We start from the raw sequence: 23,037 nt of genomic DNA, 5'->3' as shown, positions 1-23,037 counted from the left end.
GCTGCGAAGGAAGAATTTTATTGACACTTTTTTTTTCTGCTTTTTGGCGACCACATTTTTCCATATGGCGACTGAAAAAAAATTTTCAGTCGCCGCTTGGCGCCTGCCTAAAAAAGTTAATTTAGGACCCTGTTATAGGGAAAAGTGTATTTCTTTGTCCAAACAAAGTCCCTGGACACTTCTTTCAAATAATGATATTTTTGCCTTTCAACATCAATAAATGGGCGTGAATTTTAATTTTTTTTTTGTTCTGTTTTGCTAAACATGGAGTGCATTCGACCATTCCTTACCTGTTGCATTGTTTCTGTCATTTCCCATTCTGGAGTTCAAATGCAGACTGGGGACGAGTCTTTAAAGTTTTATTTAATCATAAATTGGTGTCCATCACAAGCAAGATCACATTTAAATGAGTCATTTTACCATGCTTGACATCCTGTTGTTAGATTGCAACCATGTAGAAGGCTTTCAAAAATTGGAAAAATTACAGACTTTGTATGGATTTGGGGGACGCATCTCAGCTCCTAGTTGGCTTGATAGCTCGATCAGTAGAGCACTACACCGGTATCACAGAGGTCATGGGTTCGAATTTCGTTCAAGCTTGCATTTTTTTCCAGCTTTCTTTTCTTAACTGCTTAAGTTGCATAAAAACAATATAACAGCGAGGTCATTCACTGACTTATTTATTCTTTCTTCGGCAGTTCAAATGCATGAATTTTCTTATATTCACTTTCAAGATACATTTATTTAACAAATGTTAGATTTGTACAGTACTAAGGATCAGAAACAAAACCTGGAGTAACTTAAGCACTACTAACAGTGTATCTTTTGTGTAACATAAATAAATACAGAGCTATAGGAGGAAGAAGGGGTGCTGACTTTTATTAACCCTTTGACTCCTGTCGAGTTGCCATGGTTTTCGCATACATTACCTTTTTCTAGAGCGGTTTAACGCGATAAACTGCGCACTAGATAAATAAATATTCTTGGCTTCCAAAATTAACTGCATATTAAACTGGAATGATTAAACAAATGTTTTCCAACGTAAAATAATATGGTTACCGATTAATCATTTGCCGAAAAACACACTTGAACGCAAAAATTGCTAAAATTCACGGCATGTTGATGAAAACCTTTGGCATATCAAATTTCAACCCGCTTATGCAAATTGCCCTTGATTACGCATCTGTTTCTTCTCAAACGAATATATGAATTGACAAAGACTCAAAAATCAACAAAAAGCTTTTCCAACAAAACGTTTTATTGAAATAAACAATATATTTGCTATTAGAGGCAAAAAACTTTCAGTTTTTTTGCGTGCGTGCAAACACGCATGTAAAATTTGAAGACGCTCCGTGTTTGTACAAAGCGATTACTCGCAGTAAATTCGGGCACGTTTGCGATGAAAATTACAGAAGTTACAGAATTCTGGTTCAAATCATCACTTAAACTATTTGTAAAAAGCAAATCCACATCGGAAAACATCATTTACCGTGTTGTCACCATTGTCCTGGTCTTATAAACTCCGTTTGAAGCCCGCGGTTCGGTTTTAACTTTTGAGGCATATTTCGGTAGCGGCGTGGAAATATAAGAGATCACAACGCGAAACGGCTTTTCGCTGTTTTTTAACGCCTCCAAGTTCTCTTTTTTGACGGTAGATTATTGTTCACGATTATTCCTTTCCATTGTCAGCTTAAAAAAGATGTACTTGCTTTAAAAGATGAAAAAAACATGTCTTGAAACTTCAGGACCGATTCACGCGCGGCACCATTTTGTAATTTTTGCTCAGCTCCATGCGGTAGGTTCAGAAGGATCCTTTCCCCTACCCCCTAAAATGCCTTAAAATATGCGCAAAAGACAGATTCTGATTGGTTTATCATTCTACTAGCTATTGTGACCTTTTCAGGACGAAAAAAACTCCAGGAGGGGAGGGAGAACATATCGAGTTTCACGCGCGGAGCATGCGCGAGGTACGGCCAGTTTTGGCCGGTGTAGGAGTCAATGGGTTAAAGTCATACATTTGCCAGGATCATGTTAGACACGTGACCCCTTAGCTTGGTCCTGGTCAGGGTTTGAAATCGCTTTGCGTTTACTTTGCAGCTTGGTACATTCACTCCATTGGTGGGAGGACCAGAGTTTGTGCATTGCTTGTTGGTAAGTAACGACAATTAGTCATCATCATCGTGAATGTTTTACATTACACAGCAATAAACTTAGGTGCTGAACTTAGCTACACATTCACTCAGGTGTGCAACTAAGATATCAAGTGCTGACTAAATCACAAGAAAAAGTTAAACTTGTTTTTCTTGTGCAAAATCCAAGTCTACAGATCATTGTTTTCCAGCTTCCAGCTTGTAGCTGTTGTCCATATCTGTATACACTGTAGTATATTCTTTCCCAGGCAGACCAGCATCAGATTTCACCTGCGCTCAGTGCCGTAAGGAATGCCACTCCCATTTAGCTTGTCCAGGCACACCTGACGTTGTATCGGATTGAACATCCAGAGCATGACTCCATTGTCTTCTTAGACTGGCAGATGCCTACGTATTTATACTAAACACAGAGGACATGCACAAAGAAATGTGTTCATCAGGTCATCCTAACATCTTTTCAAAATGGAATGGCATGCCAGGAAATTTTATGCTGAAAAGTTATCAAATAGACTCCAATACTCACAGAAAGACCCCAATATTCAGTACTTTGTAGCGTTATGTACACTTTTATGGGCTAATAAATTAGTTCTTTTCCAATGTTTGAATTCTCTCATGTTTTCTTGATTTCAGCCTCCACTGGAAAGTTTAGCAACAGTTGAAGAAACTGTAGTAAGGGATAAGGTACACAGTGTATAATTATTTCTGGATAATGCAAGTGTAAACAGTTTTATTTATCAGTTACATGTATCCTTAACCTTTTTGTAATGTGAGTACAAAGTGAGTGGTATTGTTTAGTTTTCTAAATTCATGTATAAAGGTAAACTTACAGTATAAAATAAAACAAATTCAAATGATTTCTTTTATCCTGCAGGCAGTTGATTCCTTGAGAACAATCGCTGCAGAACATTCAACTCAAGATTTGGAAAATCACTTTGTTCCTCTTGTGAAGAGGCTGTCTCAAGGTTTGTATGGAATTGATTGGTCCAGAATAAGAAGACTTGTGTAAGCTGAGTCACATTCATTTATTGTGCTTACATCTAGGATCAAGCTAGACTTGTTTGAAGGCTTATTTAGCTGTTTTAAATGTTTGCAGGAGACTGGTTCACATCAAGAACGTCAGCTTGTGGGCTTTTTGCTGTTGCATATGCTCGAGTCAATGCAAACCTCAAGGCAGAACTAAGGCTGTAAGTACACCTTCTAAAGCCTGCCATACACTTGAGAAAAGAGCTGAGTAAACTGCCTCACGAGGTAATTAGCTCAGCTGTTTCATACATACATACATACTTTATTGTTACCTCCCCAATGGGGCTTTTCAGGAACAATTATTTAAATACTTAAGGTACTAATAACTACACAATTAAAATTAATCAAATTTAAGAAAATAATTACAGCATTATCTAAACTTTATAATCAAGAAAAATACTAAAAATAAATTAAGTTCAGGAAGTATTTACAAAATTGTCTAAAAGCTTATTCTTTAAGGTACATTTAAAAACTTGAACCGAACGGCTTGATTTTAAAAGGGGGTCTAAATTGTTCCAAAGTCCAACAGTTCTGTAATAAAATGTTCTTTGACCTGAGGCTGTTTTTTTCATCACATGTGCAGTTAATTTTTCATGAGTTTTTCACCTTGTGAGGCTGTGAGGAAAATATCTGTCTGGTTTGAGATTTGAGATTTCGGGGTGAAATTCTCACGAAAACTTGACCGCACACTTAAAGTTACCGTGTACGTTCAGAGAGAAAATTTTTGGATTTTCATTTTTTTAGATAAAAATAAACTTCTCACTAAGTTCTTACAAACAAAAAAAATAATTTTAGAAAAAGAGTGAGTATTTGCCAAGAAATTGGGATGTGAGCGATTTCCACTGGAAATTGATTGACAAAAAATTTGGTTTTTATGAGGCTTATTGCTTTGTTTGGTTGCAGCAATTTTCGAAAATTGTGTGAAGATGACACTCCCATGGTTAGGAGAGCAGCGTCTGGAAAACTTGGAGTGAGTTTCTTCATATTGTATTTAGTTGTAAATGATTCTTATATAAAGTTGTCTTTCTTTGCTCTTGTGTACAAAATAAGGGTGTCCTTAAGCTTTGCCTGAGGCAAGGAAGGGAAGATTGTAATTCCCCTACAACAGTCCAGCTGGGGAATTTCTGTGCACTGAAAAAAAAATTAAAAAATTGTGGTGGGTGCTGTATAATGACTTGAGCAAAAGGACAGTCAGCGGTTAGAAAATCTCCAGTTGTAACCAGTGTGCAGAAGGTCGTACACATAGGTTTTGTATACCTCAGCAGGGAAAAAATGTTTGCAATTTGCTTAGCTTGAAGATGTTCATTTGTGTTTAAATGATGGGTTGATGTTCCTGTTATCAATTGCCAGAAATTTCAAGGTCATGTCCGCTCAATCCCTTGTTCTGTTTGTACTTTATCATGCTACAGAACAAAGTTGCAGGTTTTTCTTCTGACTACCGACAATGAATCTTTGGAAACCTTTTTTTAAGCTGAACATACATGGGGATTAAATGACAATGTACCTTGAACAGTATAAATTCTGTGCAATATGTTGCCTTTGAACGCAATAGGAAAAGAGTGTGGTGCTGCTCTCTCTCTCTCTCTCTCTCACCAGTGTTTTACAGTTAAGGACATTGCCTACTAATACCAAAGTATTTTTTCTGTAGTTTATGACTATGCGGGATTAGCAGATCTTAGCAAGGGCTTTTGAAATCCAACAACAAAATTGAGGGTTACCACGCATTTTTTAGAGATCAATAAGCAACAATATTATTCTAAAAAGCAGCAAAATACAAAGCAATGTATGGCATTTTTTTTCCGGTATTGAAGTGTTATTATCTCTGATAAATGCATGGTTACCCCCAATTTTCTTTCTGCATACCAAGAGCACTTTCTAATTTCTGCTCTGTCCTCGTAGTTTTAAACCGCGCAAAAATATCCCTGTATTAGTAGGCACCACCCATAGGAAACACAGGTATCTCAAGATGTGCAAAACGTATGCACAGTAACAAAAATAGGTACCGTCCTTACGTGAATTGTTTACGAAATAGGGCATATATTGGCCCAACTGTCACCCCATCTGGGCACAAACTGAAGGTGATTGCTGGGACAACAAGTATTGATCGTGCCTGAATGATCGCTAGGATTTGGACAGAGCTTTACTTTCACAGAATCTACAGATCAAATTGTTGACAGTTTTCTTTCCCATTTTGTTTGCTGATTTTAGGAATTTGCAAAATGTGTGGAGCTGGAGTTTGTCAAGTCAGACCTTGTTCAGTTGTTCAATAACCTAGCTACGGATGAACAGGATTCGGTGCGGCTACTTGCTGTTGAGGGCTGTTCAGATATTGCATCTATCCTGCCAGATGAGGACAAATTAACTCTCCTTATGCCCACAGTTAGGTCTGCAGCACAGGTAAAAAGGAGCTAAGGCGTGTTGGAAAACAACTGCAGCATTGATGAATTCACCGCCAAGTTGTCACACAAAATAAATTATCTTTTTTTTAATGAGTGGATGTCACTCTTTACTGTATATGCTACTTTACATTATTTTTGTTATATTCTATGGTGGTGTCATTGTGTGGTTACAGAAAATATCCATACCCCCCTCCCCCTGATTTCTGAGGGTTTGGGGGGTGTTCCTATGAAGAATTTCTCCAGAGGGTTAGGAAATTCACGAAAAAATCATAAGTGAGGCACAAAGTTGTCTGACACGAATTTTCAGTTGCCGCTGCGGGAAAATAGTTATGACCCAGAACAAAACAGCGCAAACGATGAATCATTCTGGAAAAAGTCATTTTGGTAGAAGTGTTCCGAGGGGGTGGAGGATTAAAATAAAAAAAAAACTTCCATGGGGGGGGGGGGGGGGATAGGGGGTATGGATATTTTCTGGAACTGCGCATTAGACTAGTGAACTGTTAGTAGAGAGCAGGAAAACAGGGCTGGATTGACACAAAACAGGCAACACTTACTAACGTTTGGCCTTTGTAATAACTTTAATTTGTATGTCTCTTAGGACAAATCCTGGAGAGTGCGATACATGGTAGCTGACAAATTTACAGAGGTAACTAAGTTGACTTGCAAATGAAAGAACTTGAAAATGTTTAGCTATGTTCTTTTGGACTCTTTTCTGGATCCTTTTGTTTGTAGCAAGGCCTGTAACTGACATATATGTAAAAACAATTTTTTGGTTATAACAACTTCAATGTACATGTACTGTATATGCATTTGTTAGTATGTAAAATATAGTTTTCTCTCTTAGTCTGTGATTAATTCTCTTCTTCTCAGGCTGATTAGTTAGACAGACAGACAGACAGACAGACAGATCATTGCAGTCCCTGGGCCAGCTGAATTACGATTACATGTACTTTACATCATAAAATAGGATACTACAAAATACTCAAATTTAGAACTAATGGAAAATGTAAAAATATACATTTAAAAGCCCTAAAAATTATGTAAAAAAAATTAACTAAGAATAATTAATGCTCTCATTTATTATGAAGGTATTCTTGTGTCTGTTTGTCTTGATAGGGGGAACCCTAAAGTATCTCTTACTGCAAATTCACCCTGTACTGGTGTTTTGTACTAGCAGAAGGCTATGAAGTTTGTGATCTTCATCTTGCACAATTTCTCTAAACAGCAAGTTACTGATCTCTTGCCTTCTACAAAATGAGGCTGAGATTTGTTGGACTTCTAATGCCTCATTAAGGGAATGAAACTTCTACCACAAGTGCTGTGAATTCATTGAGCTAAGTGGAGTAAGGCTTAAGTTTATCTCTCTGTTCTGTTTAGTTGCAAAATGCTGTAGGATCAGAGATCACCAAAAATGACTTGGTGCCAGCATTTCAAGGATTACTTAAAGACTGTGAGGCAGAGGTTAGAGCTGCTGCGGCAGGAAAAGTCAAAGGTAATGATTGTTAGATTATCTTTTATTCTTTTGTAGGTTATTCACACATTTTTCCCCCATTCATAATGGCCATTTTTGTTCAGCAAATTTGTCTGTTGCATTGTGTTATAAATAGCAGTAGACCTGGTCACAGTTTTTTTTTTATTATTATTTATTTGTTTGTAGCCTGGGTAGCAAAAACCATCAGCACTGCTGGAAAGAACCTAAAATTATTAAAATGGCAAAGTTTAAAGGTCACACTTGTTAAAATAGGAAAATGTACATGTAGTTCTGTGAAAATGGCAAATTTTAAAAGGCAACTGTTCGCTTACTGTGACACAAATGGCTGTGGTTTCGTGCAATCTATGGTTTAGACTGCTGTAAAAAATATTAATAGTATTAGTCAAGTGCACAGTAGATACATTGTGTAGATGACAATTTGACAATGTATTGTGATATTGGTAGGCAGGTACAAGATTTTATTTGTTGAGGGTAACATTTGACAGTGATTAAAACTGTAAACTGATAATGTCATTGACCTCAAAATAAATAATAAAAAATAGTAAATTATTACTGTGTCTAAAGAGCTCCTGTTTTTCAGATTTTGCTGAAAAAGTTCCCGAGGATGTCCGTGAACAGGTGTTAATGACTAATTTACTTCCATGTGTTAAGGTATTGTACTTTCTATTATATTTTTTCTGCTTTTTAAGAGTGTTAATTTAATTTAAACAAGGCATTCTGCTATAAAAGGGCAAGCTCCTCCTTCCTTTCACACCTTTGTGAGTGGTATGCATGCAAACGCAACATTGACACTACAGTGCAAGATTTCTACAACAATGCGTAAGCACAACAAGCAGGGTTGAATTCTAGTGTGACGACACCCACTTAAACAAGAAGTTCCGCTACAAAAGGGCAAGCTCCTCCTTCCTTTCACATCTTTGTGAGTGTGGGATGCAAATTTAGATGATGTTCAGTGATGGCAGAAGTTGTTGACTCAAGGGTCCACTGAAAAATTATGCCGCTGTGCCATCATCTACTGTAATTCAGTTAACTGGGTTTATTCCAAATCTAAACCAATTTTATCAGTCGTAGAAAAAGACGCATGTTATTTGTCAGTTGTTTACGCTCTGATGGTTCACTTGATTGACAACTGAAGGTGAGAAAGGCCAGGCCAATCTGTGCAGGCCCCTTTTATACCAGAATTTCCTGTTTTTAAGGTGCCTGAACGTAGGGGACATTGCAGTATGGCAACAGAACTACAAATTAAAACAGATTGTGTGATGATAATGATTTGTGTATCTTTTAATGCATGAAATTGCTGCCTGATAATGTTTTTCGCTTTTGTTGTTGTAGGACTTGGTAATGGATCCTAACCAACATGTAAAATCTGCTTTAGCTTCAGTTATAATGGGGCTTTCACCAATGTTAGGAAAAGATAAGTAAGTATATACAGGTAGCCTGCAGAGCAGGCGTATTTTTAGGGGATACGATAAAGGATACGAATACTCTGTGCCGCCATCTTGGATGATAAAGCTGACAGAGGGTTGGGGCGAGGCCAAAAAGGATTCTGAGAGAGAGGACGACACCCCTCACCCACCCCTCTTCCACTAGTCCCAATTCTCTACGCATCCAAATGGCGGCCTTCTAACGCGCGTTTGAATACACCCAAAAACGCCTGCTCTGCAGGCTAATGTACAGGTGTCCTAATTAAGCAGATTGTTTTTAAGAAAAATGTATGGAGTGGGACCAAAAAACTGTGCATAATAACAAGTGGCAGTATTAAGCGGGTGTCCTTAAACCAGGGTTCCACTGTTAGTAGTTCCAGTGGTCTCTGCTTTCGCTTTGGAAGATGATTGTTCAGCAGTCAGTCTGTGGTTGTGTTACTGGGTCGGTGGCATCTCTTGTGTGAGGCTAAAGCAATCTTGGATTTTGCATGCTGCCGCGTACGGTGCACATGGTGTTCAAGAGTACAGTACCGCTTGAAACTAAGGGACCATTTGCACGCGGTAAAACCTCGTCTTTGCTGAACGTGATTGCCACGAATTCACCGCGGTGGGACGAAAACCGCAACCGCGGCAAAGACAAAAGCAACCGAAAGCCGCAGGGAATTAGACGCGGCAATGCCTCGGTAAAAATACAATAATGACTAATTACTATTGTCAGGGTATTGTCAAACATTATCTCACCTTTCATCCTAAAGAAGCCCTCAAACAAAAGAATTTGTAAAGACTCACCAAATCGGAAACCAAACAACCGATAACAATTCGTTTGGCAGTCATTGACGAAAGTTTCTTTTTCTGCATTTGGGACACGTTCAGTTTTTGTCACACTACAGGCAATAATCACAGAGCAAAAGACATAGTTTCAGTTTAATTCTTGCTGTTTACGCCACACAGTCAAGAAAGATATTCTATTCGTTTGATAAACCTCCTGATAACCCTTCCTACTGATGTAAAGTGCACAACAAAGTTCAATCGAAATAGCGACGCTGAATTCAAAATATGCAATCGGATTTCAGTACGGACGCGGAGAAAAACAAAGTGAAAATCCCTCGAAATGTATTGCCAATGTAATCCGGATTTGAAAAACTAAAACTTTGTAATAGATTTGATTCGGTATCGAGTGTGAGCAATAAGATCAATTCACTTGGAGCAAACACAAACGCGGAGAATTACGGCAACGCTTAACGTATTTCTATTAATATTTACTTTGGATAAAACGAAAACAGCAACTTTAGCAAAAGTGAAAAGCTCCTTCCGATGTTTTAAAACGTTGAGAGAAGCCGTCGTTTGGACGTAGAAAGGACCGTGCCATGATGAAAACACCGGAAAGATTTCAGTCACGTGCCAGGCAACCAAATTCCTTCACGTGTATCAAGTTTCATTCCGCAACAACACAACGCGGAAAAAATATTATAGTAAGTTAATTTACGGCGATTCTTGGTAGGAAACCTGGACGCTTGCAGTTTGTTATTCAGCCACAATGGGAGTAGTAGTGCCTTTTCACTTATGCCCAACTAGTTCCATTTTAATTCCTTCGAAAAGACCTGGAAGCACTCTCTTCTTTCGTCGACTAGCATTCAAGCTTTCACTGACCTTTGCGTTGCTTCGCGTATCGAAAGGAATTGTGGGAGTGAAGTTTAATGAATTGTTTTACACGTTAAGCAAATAATTTTTGGCATACATGTAATCCGAAATATTATTACATTTACCAGTCTAATTCACGAGTTCGCTCACAGAGCGCTTTGATTATTTCCCTTGAGAACGAGTGCGCTTCCGTGAAATTTATCACACCTAAAACCCGACAGTTTGCTTATTGTCCTTGAAGAACATGAAAACAAAGCGAACAATAGCCTATTCAAACCCAACCGTATCCTGCCTTTCACCGCGGCTTAAGTCAGCCGAAAAAAACCTAGGTGAAACCGAGGTTTTTATTGCGGTTAGACGAGGTTTTGATTGCGGTTAGACGAGGTTTTGCCTAGGTGAAACCGCAGATCAAAACTGCGAATCGACTGAGGCAAATTCGCGGCAAATGGTCCCATAGTTTCGAGCGGTACTGTAGATGGTGGCAGAGAGGTGTTACCCTTTTGTGGAGCACATCTTTCCTGTAGTTCCACAACTCTGATTCCCTCAAATGTGTGGACAGCCTTGTGACAAGTGATTCTCCAGGCAGATCTGCCCTCTGTAGTACCAGTTCACCATAAATAACACTTTGTCTTGGTAGTTCTCACTATGTTTTTTCCTTCATTATCTAAAGAAAGTGATAACTATACATGATTATCCAATACATATGTGTTATTCACTGGTATGGATGTCTGTATTGGGAAAAGCTGTGACTGAGGTCTTAAGTATGGCCCAGGCCACAGGCTAAGGGATGTACTCAAGAGGCAGCTGGGCAAAGTTTTTTCCCAATATCAACCAACCTGGGCTGGTGAATAACAATTTTTTCCTGCAAGAAAATTAGGCCGGAGGTGTTAAAATCAATTATGCAACAAATCCATCTGGGTTCACAGGCAAGATTGAAAAATTCTGCCTGCTGTGTGCAAACCAATCAGATTGCATGATTTACATAATTCCTTCCACTTGTGCTCTAAGTAAAACAAATCACTATATTATTTTCTCTTGTTGTTGTGTTTTCATTCCCAGCACTATTGAACACCTTCTTCCCTTGTTCCTCACGATGTTAAAAGATGAGGTACAGTAGACAGTATAAATAGGCCTTATCACGGTTTTCGACGCCATTTTGACGGGTAGGCAAACAGGCTTGAAATAACAGTGTTTGTATGGAAATGCGATGTCAAATAATTTTCATAAAACATCGCTTCTGAAAAATTCATGAATTGGAAACTTTTGGCACTAGGAAAAGGGTTTTTAGAAAAAAATTGGAGGGATGTAGCTGTGCCAGAAAGCATGCAGTCGTGTTTTGAACTTTCCATACATTTCCCTGTATTTTTTCTCGCGAACTATTTTTAGTTGCAGTTCATGGCTGGTTCACTATACAGACAAATGTATGGAAAGTTCAAAACACGACTGGACGCTTTCTGGCACAGCTACATCCCTCCAATTTTGTTCTTAAAATCCTTTTCCTAGTGCCAAAAGTTTCCAATTCATGAATTTTTCAGAAGCGATGTTTTATGAAAATTATTTGACATCGGATTTCCATACAAACACTGTTATTTCAAGCTTGTTTGCCTACCCATCAAAATGGCATCGAAAACGGTGATAAGGCCTATTGATAAGCTTTTCTAATGATGTTGTTTTGCTATCCTAACTTCAAAGGATCAATTTCCTTGAGTCACACAGGACAGCATAAAAATAGTAATGCTGTAAAATACAACATAGCTCTGTTCTTTACAAACAGTTTTAATGCAAATCAGCTGAAAAGAGAACCTGTTACATTATTTTATAACTTACACTAAATCTTGTAATCCTCATAAGGTGCCCTTAAAGGCCCACCTTCACCCAAGAGTCATTGCGGTCGTTTGTTTTTGTTTTGAAATGCTGTATTGTCCAAACGCGTGATCTTATTGGCTGTACGAACTCAAGCGGTTCATACGGTTTTCCACTACGACTCGTGCTGGAGGGAAAGACTATTCGTGATCGCTTATTGCTTTCTCACTCGACTCGCGCTCAAATAAAATGGGGGGGTTTTCATATATGAAAACTGTTCCTCGGCGCGCAATACACCTTGGGTGAATGTGGGCCTTTAAGGTTCAGTTTAACACCTGGGGCACTTGGGGGAATTTTCTTTTTTACTGTTATTACAGATAAAGTTTTAGAAGGGAGAGTGCTTTTATTATTTACTTAAGCATTTAAGCGTAGAGCAATAAAAGGGATTGTAACACAAAATCAAATGACGTTTTGGAGTCTTCATGTCACCATTTTCAAGTTCTAAATGATAACTCCGAAATGTTGTTTGATTTTGTTGTTGACTTTTACTCATGTGCTACCGAGCCTTTCCTTGTAATAACACACAGTATGAGTTTTAATTTGAGTGAAAGTTTGATACCTTAAATTGCAGCCTTACTTGGGTGTGTTTCATGTTTCTCATCGCATGATGTTTTGAGTTGCTCTAAGGTTCACACCATTAACAAAGTTTTTTTTTTTTTGCGAGTGAAATAATGCTACAATAGGCCATTTTCATGATGGCGTCATTTTACTACAATTACCAGAATTCATTTCGTTTTCCTTTACAAATGCAAATTTTGTAATCCCAGTGGAGAGCAAAGAACAATAGCTCTAATTAGCGTGAGAAAACAAAAACCAGAAGGATTCTGGTAGTTGTAGTAAAATGACGCTATAGTGAAAATGTCCCATTGGCAGTCGAGATTACCTTAAACTAAAAGGGTATTCAGTTGTGTTTTGAGTTTTTGCCGTTAATGGCAGCTCTGTGTAAAGCCAAATCTGGTCCTGACAGCTGCCTGCTCTTTGTTGATAACATGACTGTCACTCTTACTTGTCACAGAACTCTCAGAACAGGAAGGCTTATGAGAATTGATGCACGTGTGCAGAAGGATAACTTATTAACAATTATAACAACTTCAAAGAGGATTGTATTAGAAGGGTAGGGGAGATTTTTGGATGGGGGAGGATACTAAAATGAATCGTGTTGGGATTCAAATGTTGCAGATTCCTGAAGTGCGACTCAATATTATATCCAACCTGGACTGTGTCAATCAAGGTAAGATTTCACAGTCCACAGTTCTTTATGCACTATTTTAATTATAACAGGGATGTATTGCCCAGAAGGACAAGGAGCAGTGATAAACTTAGACTCCCGTCTGTAACATTAGAATGTACAAAAAAAGCCTTTTTTTATTATGTCTGTGTAATTTTTAATCAGATTTAGATTTTTAGTTTTTTTACTTTATTGGCATTTTATAGCTATTTTTATTTGTGCCTAATTATCATTATAATTTCCACCCAATTTAGTTTATTTATTTATATAGGGCCTCTATGGCAGCGTGCAAAGAAAGTAGTGTCCGCTAGCCGGGGCTAGTGGATTTTGCGATTGGGCTAGTGAATTCTGACCATCACTTGCCCAACAGGCAAAAGTTTTTTTGGGAATTAAAATTACAAAATTACTGTGAACCAAAAGCAGTTTTTCAAGCTGATCTCACAAAGCAAAATCTTTTGAAAAAAGTATCGCATTGCATGTACATTATTTTCATGCCCGACATAATGCGCGAAATTTTTCCTTTGAAGTCTAGTCCACGGAATTCAATTAAAAATAATTTGAAATATGACTAACCCTTGCTAAAACTAATCCTTGCAAGGCTAGTAGTTAAAATGACTTTCAGGCTAGTACATGCCAGCCACAGCTGACTTTCTTTGCACCCTGTATGGATAGCAGTTTTTATCTTGCACTAAAACTGAAGGAGTGACCCTATTGAAATAAAGATTTCTTATCTTATCTTTATCTTATTTGTCAATCAAAACAGTGACAGCATTTTCAGTTGATTGAGTCTATAGATGTCAACTGTACAGTATATGTAAAAAAGTTAAAAACGCCCTTTTCTATTACGTTATCCAAAAGGGTTGTGATACTGTAAGTGAGGTGGGAAAAGGCTGCAGGTTGACACATTTTAGTAGTAAAAGCCAGTTGTTCTCAAATCAATCTGCAGTGAAGCAAAAATTAATATGTTCACACTAAATTTTATTGAATAGTAATGCAGACAGGAATCAGGAATGGAGCATCTAGTTTATAGACAAGAACAGTTACTGATACCCATAAATAGGCTACAATAGAACAGTGGTCATCACAAGGATCATAACCAAATATTCATTAATAAAATAAACCTGAGAATGATGTATTTATCAGTAAATGACACAGGCATACTCTGAGTGCTCCTATCAGGAGTTGAACCTACAGGAAGACTTTCTGATTACTAGTTCAGATGCTCTACCACTGAGCTACAGGAGACTCGTGGGAGCTGAGGCCATTAAACTAGGTTCCTAGGACAAACCTCCTGCATACTGCCAGGATTGGAATGTCAATGTGTGGCATATGCACAATGGGAATAATGAGATGGAATATGTTAAGCCTGGTGAATAAAATAAACCTATTTTAACCTTGCATACAAAATGTTCGTCACTTGCTAAAATAGTAAGTTGTGAGCAATCACGATATTCCACAATCTTCTAAAGCTTTGTGTTGGTTTTTTTCTTTTCTTCAGTAATTGGTGTCAACCAGTTGTCACAGTCCTTACTTCCTGCCATCTTTGAGCTTGCTGGAGACACTAAATGGCGTGTACGACTGGCAATCATAGAGTACATGCCATTGCTAGCCAGTCAGTTGGTATGTTTGCTCTCATGGACATGATAACTTAATTCTGTTGCGTTCTATCGTACATTGTGTAATCACCCCTGTGTTGTCATCTGTATCACCCTAGCAATCATTTAAGCTGTTGAAAAACAGGTCTGCTCTGTTTTGTACTGTAGTTTTTGGAGATGCTGTGCAGCAATGTATCCAGACTCTCTGTTTCATAGAAATTTAAGTGCTAGACTTGTGTGTCTTAAAGGGGCACCTATATATAGGGTCACTATGAATAGCCAACCAAACATTTTTTTTTTTTTTTTCAATGGAATCGTTTAAATAATGGTTGAGTTTTGTCAACAATAACCCTACTAATGCACAGAAACTACTATTAACTATGTTTGGCTGCGGATGGCTAGGATGGAAATGGATTGCAACTTGAAAAAATTGGCCAACTTTTTCAAGTTCTTCCTGTGTATTTTAGAGAAGTCGCTAAAAACTGATTATAGGTTGTTCTTCCTACGAGAAAATCTTAATGTTTTCTTTCTGGTGTTATAAGAACAATTCCATGTCACAAACCGAGTTCTTTGTAAAATATTTCAGCAGGTTTGACCAAAATACAGCAAAATTACTGTGACAGTGGCCCTCTAATGACAGGGATGTAGAAGACTGCTCTTATCCCTCCCCATTGAGTTATTTTATCACTCTTATATATCAAATACAGGGTGTGGAGTTCTTTGATGAGAAGCTAAACAGCCTGTGCATGACTTGGCTGGTGGATCATGGTAAGATTTAACTTGTGGCTAGTTTTTCCTCTGTCTCATTGTGCAGTTCCAGAAAATATCCATACCCCCACCACAGAAGAAATTTTATGGATTTTCCAATTTCAAAGTGTTTTAGATTACCCCCACCCCTTTGGACATTCCTCAAATATAAAATGCACCCCCTCCCCCTTCTGGCACTAATTTAAGTCCCATCCACTTTTTTATATTTCCAAGCCTTGTTGCAGGGGTGCAACAAAAAAAATATCCAAACTATTAATTGTGTTGTTGTTTTTGTTTTAATTTCGTGAGCAGTATTTCGCAAGGGACTGCAACTTATGTTTGACAACAGTGATTTTCTAGACTAGGAAGAGGTTCATGTTTTATTTTAACTATCAGTGTATTTGATAGTTAATGATTTCTACTCAGAACGGGACTTTCTTCTTAATCAATCATGCACCTGCATTCCTTAAAGTAAGCTTTATATCTTTCCTTGTTTTGTTTGTTTAGTGTATGCTATTCGCGAAGCAGCAGCAAAGAACCTTAAGAAGCTAGTTGAAAAATTTGGAGCTGAATGGGCTCAGGTAAGAAAATGGCAACATGTGACAAGTGGCATACGAAAAAAGCTTTGAATGTACATGTATTTTAGGCCATAATGTCATATGGCCTAAAAGATGTAGTTCCCTGTATTACTTGATCTTTGCTCTCACAAAAAATGTTTGGTTACTGGAACAGAATGATGTCTGCTGACAAATGTCTGTTCATATTTTTGTGCCAAATAAATGCTTTTGTTTAAGGAGGGTTTTAAAGTGATTTTTTGCCATGTGCGTGCATGTAACCCTCCCTTAAAGGAGGGAGCAGAATAAATCTAAATGTCTATCAAAAGTCACGCGCGTAGAACACTGGAAGTGGAAATATAAAATTGTGCAAACCGGAAATAAATGATGCAGAATAAATGATGCAGGAAACATTTGTTTTAATCTCGAAATTTTCCTCAGTGACCTACAGCTGTATCTTAATTTTTTGCATGTACATGTATGCAACATTCAATATGTCACTTCAAATAGAAATGTTTGGGAGAAAGTAATCAAGTGGAATGTTCTGCAGGTGTAAAAAATGCCTCGTTTAAAATAATGCAATATCTACTAGATAAGTTGTCATATTGCCAGAGGAGTAAAAGAATGTAGGGTCCTTTCCAACAAAGCAATAAAAACCTTAGGTCACCGCATTAGTTTCTGAGATAATTTGCAAAAACTGAAGATTAGAGGTCCTTTTTGTAGAGCTGACCCGTTGCCTTGGTAACTGTGATGACGTTAGCACTAGCCTAAAAGTATTGCCCAACGACTGAGTTACAAAGCTGTTCATAGTTTATCTGCATGATCAGATGAATTTTTTTGTAATCTTTCAGCATTTCACAAACACGACAACAATGAAAAACCCTTATGAGCCTCCTTAAATGTATAATAAAACATTTGTTTGGCACAAAAACGTGAAAGGAACAGATAGTGCCCAATGATAAACTGTTTTTCACCCGAATAAGGGTTGTTGAGGTTTCCAAAAAATAATGTCTTCGATTTTATGGGAGTGAATAGAGTTTTCTAACAGTATGTCCCAGTTTAGAGAGGCAAATTGTATCACATGAATGTTGACCAGATAGATGCAAGCAAATGCCTTTCAATCAGTTATCATTTTCCCTGTTTCCTTTAGAGTCAAGTTATTCCCAAGGTGCTATCCATGGCCACAAACCCAAACTACCTTCACCGGCTGACCACCCTATACTCAGTAAATGTAAGTGACTGATCATACTAAGTGATTGCTATTATGATTGCTTTTCTGTTCTCATGTTTAGTTACTATCCATGTCGAATGAGACTAGTCTTTCTGTAGTTCTGAAGTAGGAAAGAACAGCTTCTCCAGTAGTCTTCTTCACATCTGTTATCTGGGCCGTCACATTTTTTACAATAACTGTCAAACTTCCTGCTTACTGATTGGCTCATAGCTACATGTATTCTCATAAGAGTACAGACAATAAAAACGACGTAAAATGTAATGCGCGCACTTTCTCAATGGAAAAATACTTTTTACGATGACCTGTTACTGTACATACTTTTACCAGATTATTGTAAAAAGCAAATCTATGGTCTATATTCTTATAGACCATAAAATGATGATGCCGGACTGTTAACAATCTTATTTTTGTCAGTTGCTGCTAAAATTTAACGCTTTTTGAAATTCACCCATCTTATTTTTGTTGCAGGTCTTAGCAGAAGTCATGGGACCTGAAAGTGTGGTCAAACTCATGCTACCTGTTGTGATTGGCTTAGCTGATGATTCTGTGGCAAACGTTCGTTTTAATGTCGCCAAAACTTTACAAAAAATTGCGCCTGTTCTGGATGAGAAGTAAGTACTTCCTCTTCTACTGGAAGAAGAAACAGTGGCATTTTGTGGTGGCTGTCATTTAAACAAAACAATTACAATAACAGTTTTGTGGTTACATCTGTAACACCCTTACCCGCAACCTCCGATCTTCTTCAAATCAATTGGTTACTCTTTTCTCTTATTTGAAGAGTTATGGAGACAATGTTCTCTGTCCGTGCTCCTAAATTATGGAACTCATTACCCATTGAATTAAGGAACTGTACTTCAGTTGATATTTTTTCAAAAATATGTTAACAACGTTTCTTTTTAAACGAACGTTTAGTTAATATCTGGTTAATTTTCACCTTTGACTTTTTTTGTACATTATTTAAACACCCTTGTTTTTGTAATGAAGTTTTCTCACTTTTGTAAAGTGCCTTTGAACTTTTGGCGTTTTGGCACAATATGAATTGTCATTGTCATTGGAACTGTAATATTTTGTAATCTTTATGGAAATCAAGAAAGGCAACAGTTTTGGGTTCATCTGACCCCTCCCCCTCCCCCTCACTTCTCCCTTCTTCATCTGTCAGTACTTAGTTAGGTTTAAAGTTAAAAATATGCTGCCTTTGTTTTTACAGTACCATCAAATCACAGATCAAACCAGTCCTTGATAAACTGAATGCGGATGCTGATGTAGATGTGAAGTATTTTGCACAGGAAGCCTTAACAGGTACTAAACCCTGCTTGAAAGTTTTACAATAAATTATTAGAGTGTTGACTGGGGTTCAAGGAAACTTTAAATAGGACATTTTTTATTGTGGTATCGTTTGACTCAAACTACTATTTCATGAACAGAAAACAAACCAAATCACTACCGTAAAGGAGGTTTTGAAATTAATGTGATCTTAATTATCATAACATTTGGTGAATTTCTGCTTCGATTTTCTCCAAGAATTATTAATGGTTTGAGAAGCTACATCAAACACTCAAAAAGAGTGTTTCATTCGATTTCCAAACACCTCGCAAGTTGGGGAGCAGGGATGGCGCAGTGGTGAGAGCACTCGCCTCCCACCAATGTGGCCTGGGTTCGATTCCCGGACTCGGCGTCATATGTGGGTTGAGTTTGTTGTTGGTTCTCGTCTCTACTCTGAGAGGTTTTTCTCCGGGTACTTCGGTTTTCCCCTCTCCTCAAAAACCAACATTTCTAAATTCCAATTCGATTTGGAAAGTGTCCCCAATTAGCGCTCTGCACTAAAGACGTTGACGCTTAAAAGAAAGTGATTTATTTATTTATTTATTTATTTATTTATTTATTTATTTATTTATTTATTTACTTTTTTATTTATTAAATTTTTTTTTATAAAACTCAACTGTGCCTCGTCTTTCCAATTCACTTCTCGGTTTTTGGAAATCGGATGAAAGACTCTTCCTCGTGTTTGATATGGTACTTGAAATCTTATGCAAGAATTGTCCAAATGGCCTACAAAAATTAATTGGCCTTTTAGCTAAGTGTTTTTGTTTCTTTTTTTTTGCAGTTTTCTAAGTAACTTGTGCAAGCTCTTCTGCATCAAGATGTCTCACTGTAACCGCAGTTCACTTCAATTGTCAGCCATGCTTGCTTTGATCATAACACTTGCTATGTTTGTCCCGTGGATGAACTTTGGACTGGACTACATAAGTACATCTGTTTGGGTGACTCACTTCTTTTAATTAATGATTTCAAGTAGGCATTGTCATCGTAAAGAATCGAATTCTACTAAGTACTAGCTTGTATAAAAAACAGAGATAGCCCTTTTCAGATTTGTTATTTCGTGGACAACTACAGGTGCATCTGGTGTAGATGAAACTGATCTACTTTTTTATTTTGAATTTCTTCCTTTTTTTTTCCCTCATTTTGGCAGAAGCATCCAAAATGACTGATGATATGTTTAAGATTTATTGGAAACATAGTTGATTAAAGTCAATGGTTTTGAAACCTGACAAACTTCTTTGTTATATGTTTTCGTTTGCCTTCTTGGTCTTGACCCTGCACCTGGAATGTGATTGAGCAACTGACCAATCGAAAAGTTTTTGTTAAGATATTCAACTGTGGTGTGAACGTTAAAACAAATGATTGAGCAGGGTAGCGGCCCTTCCTACATAAATTGCAGCACCATTGTTTTCATGGCAAGGTTTCCTAACCAGTCCCTCAATTAACTATGTTTTAGCTTATGCTGGACCCGCTGCCTTGTGGTAACGAATTGGCATGAGAGCAGTGTTTCATTTTTAAGTGTTTTCTGTTGTTTAACATATGCCTATACAGAGCTGTACGCTGTAAAAAGATTGTGTGTTGTGGTGTGATCACAAACTCACTTCTTTAACCGTGAGATTCCCCAATTTTACAAACATGTAATTTCTCCTTAATTTCACAATTTCAACAATCGTTCAGGGCGTGAGAATAAAGGAAATATCACGAAAGGTGAAGTCTTGATGATTAAGTAAATTCTCCCAATAGAAGCATAAGAAATATTTGGAGACCAGTTAGGAGACAATACATGCCAATATTGGGGCTTTAAGGGTTAACGAACCAGGAGCAAAAGAAAAAACAACATTTTTTTCCCTTCTTTCTTGGTGTTGGTGTTATCTTTGGCCCACTGATTTGTTCCCAACTTCATTTGTAGGTGTTTTGTTCGACGACATGTGATAACCGTTTTTTTTTTTGTTTCATGAGCGTGATTAGAAAATCGCTTTAGCAGATAAATCATAAGTACATTTAGACCTAGTGTGCGCTGTTACACGTATTTGTGGTAATCTTTACTTTGTGTTTAAAATGGCCTTGATACCTGTATAGATTGTGTAAGAAATAACATTGATTTAATGTATTAAAGTTATTGCTGTCACGTGTGCTGTGTTCCTTCTCGTCGCTGGAGCCCTCTCTGCTATAAAGATGACAGGGAAAGTTCGCTTAAGAAACAAGCCTAACGGATCTCAACACAGAGGCGTCTTTATATCACTGTGCAGTATTTTCTTAGGAGGAAGGAAGCGAACTTGAATGCTATTTCCCTGCTTACTATCGTCCCCTGTGCGCCCACTTTCGGGATTCGCTTTGTTTTGTGGAGGACAGAACTTGAGTTATACATGACGAATACACTACCAGTGCACAGGTGGCTTTCCACCATGAAGTATATACCATGGAATGAAATTATCCCCGCGTCAGCAAACATTTCGTCTTCGTATGCGTTAAGAAAAACTGTAGAGCACAAGGGCGCTTTCTTTTAGCCCAAGTTTTCAGTTCAAAATCCCAGAAAATTAACATGTAAAATGGAAGTCTTTTTTTTCCATTCGCTCCGCACTTGCAGTAAACGTAGGAAACGTGGAGTACCTCCGGAAGTAATTATAATTGAAATTGTAATTGCAATTGACCACTCCCCTTGGGGCTTTTTAGGGTCAATGAACAACAGCTAGTGGCTGAATTGCGAGGAACCAGAGGGTGAGATCGGACGTCAGCATATAGAGGGCGCCTCTGGCTGCCGCCTCAGTCCATATATGATCTCACCCCACCCACCCAGACCAATGACAGCTCTAATCAGATAGACCATGGCACCGGGAACTCCACGGCCAACTCTTTTCGAACAGTGCCAAGGGTTCTTTGACGCCCCACAGATTATTTTTAGGAACAAGTGTTGTGAGACGGGACCTACGGTTTATCGTCCTTATCCGAGAAGACTAGAAAGTCTAACCATTTGCAGATGTCATTACAAAGGCAGCACTTTCTCTTCAGCTATTTAAGGCCCTGAGTATTGGTCCGGCTGCGGTTTGAACCCGCGACCTCCCGCACGGTAGTCCGGTACTCTACCAAATGAGCTAACCGGTCGTCCGTTTGTAACCGTAAATTTCATCCGCACGTCCTCTTTTGCACTTAAAATTACATGTATATGGAAGAGAAAACTGAAGTCAACATTTGCCTGACATTAATATCTGCTATAACGCAGGCATGTGTGCATTACGGTAGCACTTTGCCCTCAATTTAGCCAATCAGAGCGCGTGTTATATCGGATACAAGAATTGGCCATATAGTGAGAATTTTTATAATTCAACACATTGTAACACCGTCTAAAATAGTTCATAGTACACTCAACATTCTTCGTCGTAAAAAAAAAAGATTGTGCAATAGACTTCATTTCAAATCTCATGGAGAATAAGGTAACAAATAATGAAGATCATCTACACATTTATATTCTGCTGTGAATTTCTTTATAAATCATAATTATTAATAATTATCATAAATCAATTATTCTGGTCAATCTTGTGAAAAATTGCCTGATTTTAGTTGCCCACGATATATCGTCGCCTAAGTATCTGGCAGAGGTTTTGTCTGTTCCAAAGCTATCTTTGGGTAAAATTAATAGAACTCTACAGTAAAAAATATGCCTAACAACACCAATTAAATTCATTTCACTAATAAGAATAAACTGTGTACATGAAGGGTTGCTTTCTCGTGAGAACAAACAAAAAACAACGACAACAATAACAACAACAAGAATGAATTATCTATCTTGTTAGTTTATTGTAAATTATTAGCATACAGTTTCTATTATTACGCATGGTTTGATACAATTTAACATCTTTCCTTACGTACGTAATCTACCAAACATTAAGAAGTATCTGTACGGAGTGTATAGGAAACAAGCAGATTATTTGTGCAAAGCGTGACTAAGGCCTCTGCTGGGTCCTGTTCCCGGGCACTGAAAAGGACATTGTCCAGACTCTTTGGTGCCCAAACAGCAAACGTCTTCTTCTTCTTCAATTTAGCGCCCGACATTATTTGTTTTTTCTGTATCGTAGGGAGGCATGGGGAAAAAGCTTGCGAACTGAAACTTTAATCCTGTTCAGACAAGTGTCCGTACCCAGGAACAGTGCCCTAGTACTATGGACGTGCCCAGACTTTTGCTTGAGCACCGACAAAAAGCTAAATTCAGACTAGAGGCCGGCGTTCCCGAGAACCAAGCAGTGGGGTAGCTAGTCTGAACGTGGCCTAAGATGCAGCATATGTGTAACATATTTAACAAATTAAACAAGATACGACAATCTATGGTCAGATCTTTTGGATCTCCTCTTGCTCCTCTCCTAACCAACCTTATC

The 23,037-nt window shown here is 37.9% G+C and overlaps 1 protein-coding gene across 9 annotated transcripts in view; it reads left to right on the top strand.

The window, feature by feature from the left end:
• The window catches only part of LOC146461221 (uncharacterized), a 100,546-nt gene that overhangs the window by 3,431 nt on the left and 74,078 nt on the right, over nucleotides 1-23,037 (top strand). For 3 of the 9 annotated variants that reach the window (XR_014857445.1, XM_085087041.1, XM_085087044.1), the window contains exons 4-18: nucleotides 2,098-2,151; nucleotides 2,781-2,831; nucleotides 3,022-3,112; nucleotides 3,244-3,334; nucleotides 4,077-4,143; nucleotides 5,382-5,570; nucleotides 6,171-6,218; nucleotides 6,950-7,064; nucleotides 7,645-7,715; nucleotides 8,397-8,482; nucleotides 11,189-11,237; nucleotides 13,172-13,223; nucleotides 14,719-14,840; nucleotides 15,523-15,583; nucleotides 16,070-16,143. Coding sequence is in view for 5 of the 9 variants with exons in the window: in XM_085087041.1 (XP_084943167.1) it covers nucleotides 2,098-2,151; nucleotides 2,781-2,831; nucleotides 3,022-3,112; nucleotides 3,244-3,334; nucleotides 4,077-4,143; nucleotides 5,382-5,570; nucleotides 6,171-6,218; nucleotides 6,950-7,064; nucleotides 7,645-7,715; nucleotides 8,397-8,482; nucleotides 11,189-11,237; nucleotides 13,172-13,223; nucleotides 14,719-14,840; nucleotides 15,523-15,583; nucleotides 16,070-16,143 (1,221 nt within the window). In the remaining 4 variants the exon portion in view is untranslated. Of the gene's footprint in view, nucleotides 1-2,097; nucleotides 2,152-2,780; nucleotides 2,832-3,021; nucleotides 3,113-3,243; nucleotides 3,335-4,076; nucleotides 4,144-5,381; nucleotides 5,571-6,170; nucleotides 6,219-6,949; nucleotides 7,065-7,644; nucleotides 7,716-8,396; nucleotides 8,483-11,188; nucleotides 11,238-13,171; nucleotides 13,224-14,718; nucleotides 14,841-15,522; nucleotides 15,584-16,069; nucleotides 16,144-17,266; nucleotides 17,348-17,815; nucleotides 17,959-18,554; nucleotides 18,647-19,451; nucleotides 20,796-23,037 lie in introns of those variants that run through there. The other 6 variants (XM_085087045.1, XM_085087043.1, XR_014857446.1 and 3 more) reach the window with 6 other exon arrangements.

The sequence above is a fragment of the Pavona decussata genome, unplaced genomic scaffold, assembly GCF_977016875.1.
Source record: "Pavona decussata unplaced genomic scaffold, jaPavDecu1.1 SCAFFOLD_201, whole genome shotgun sequence".
NCBI lineage: Eukaryota > Metazoa > Cnidaria > Anthozoa > Scleractinia > Agariciidae > Pavona > Pavona decussata.
Note: the sequence above shows the minus strand (reverse complement) of the source record. Positions and strands in the feature narration are given on the sequence as shown.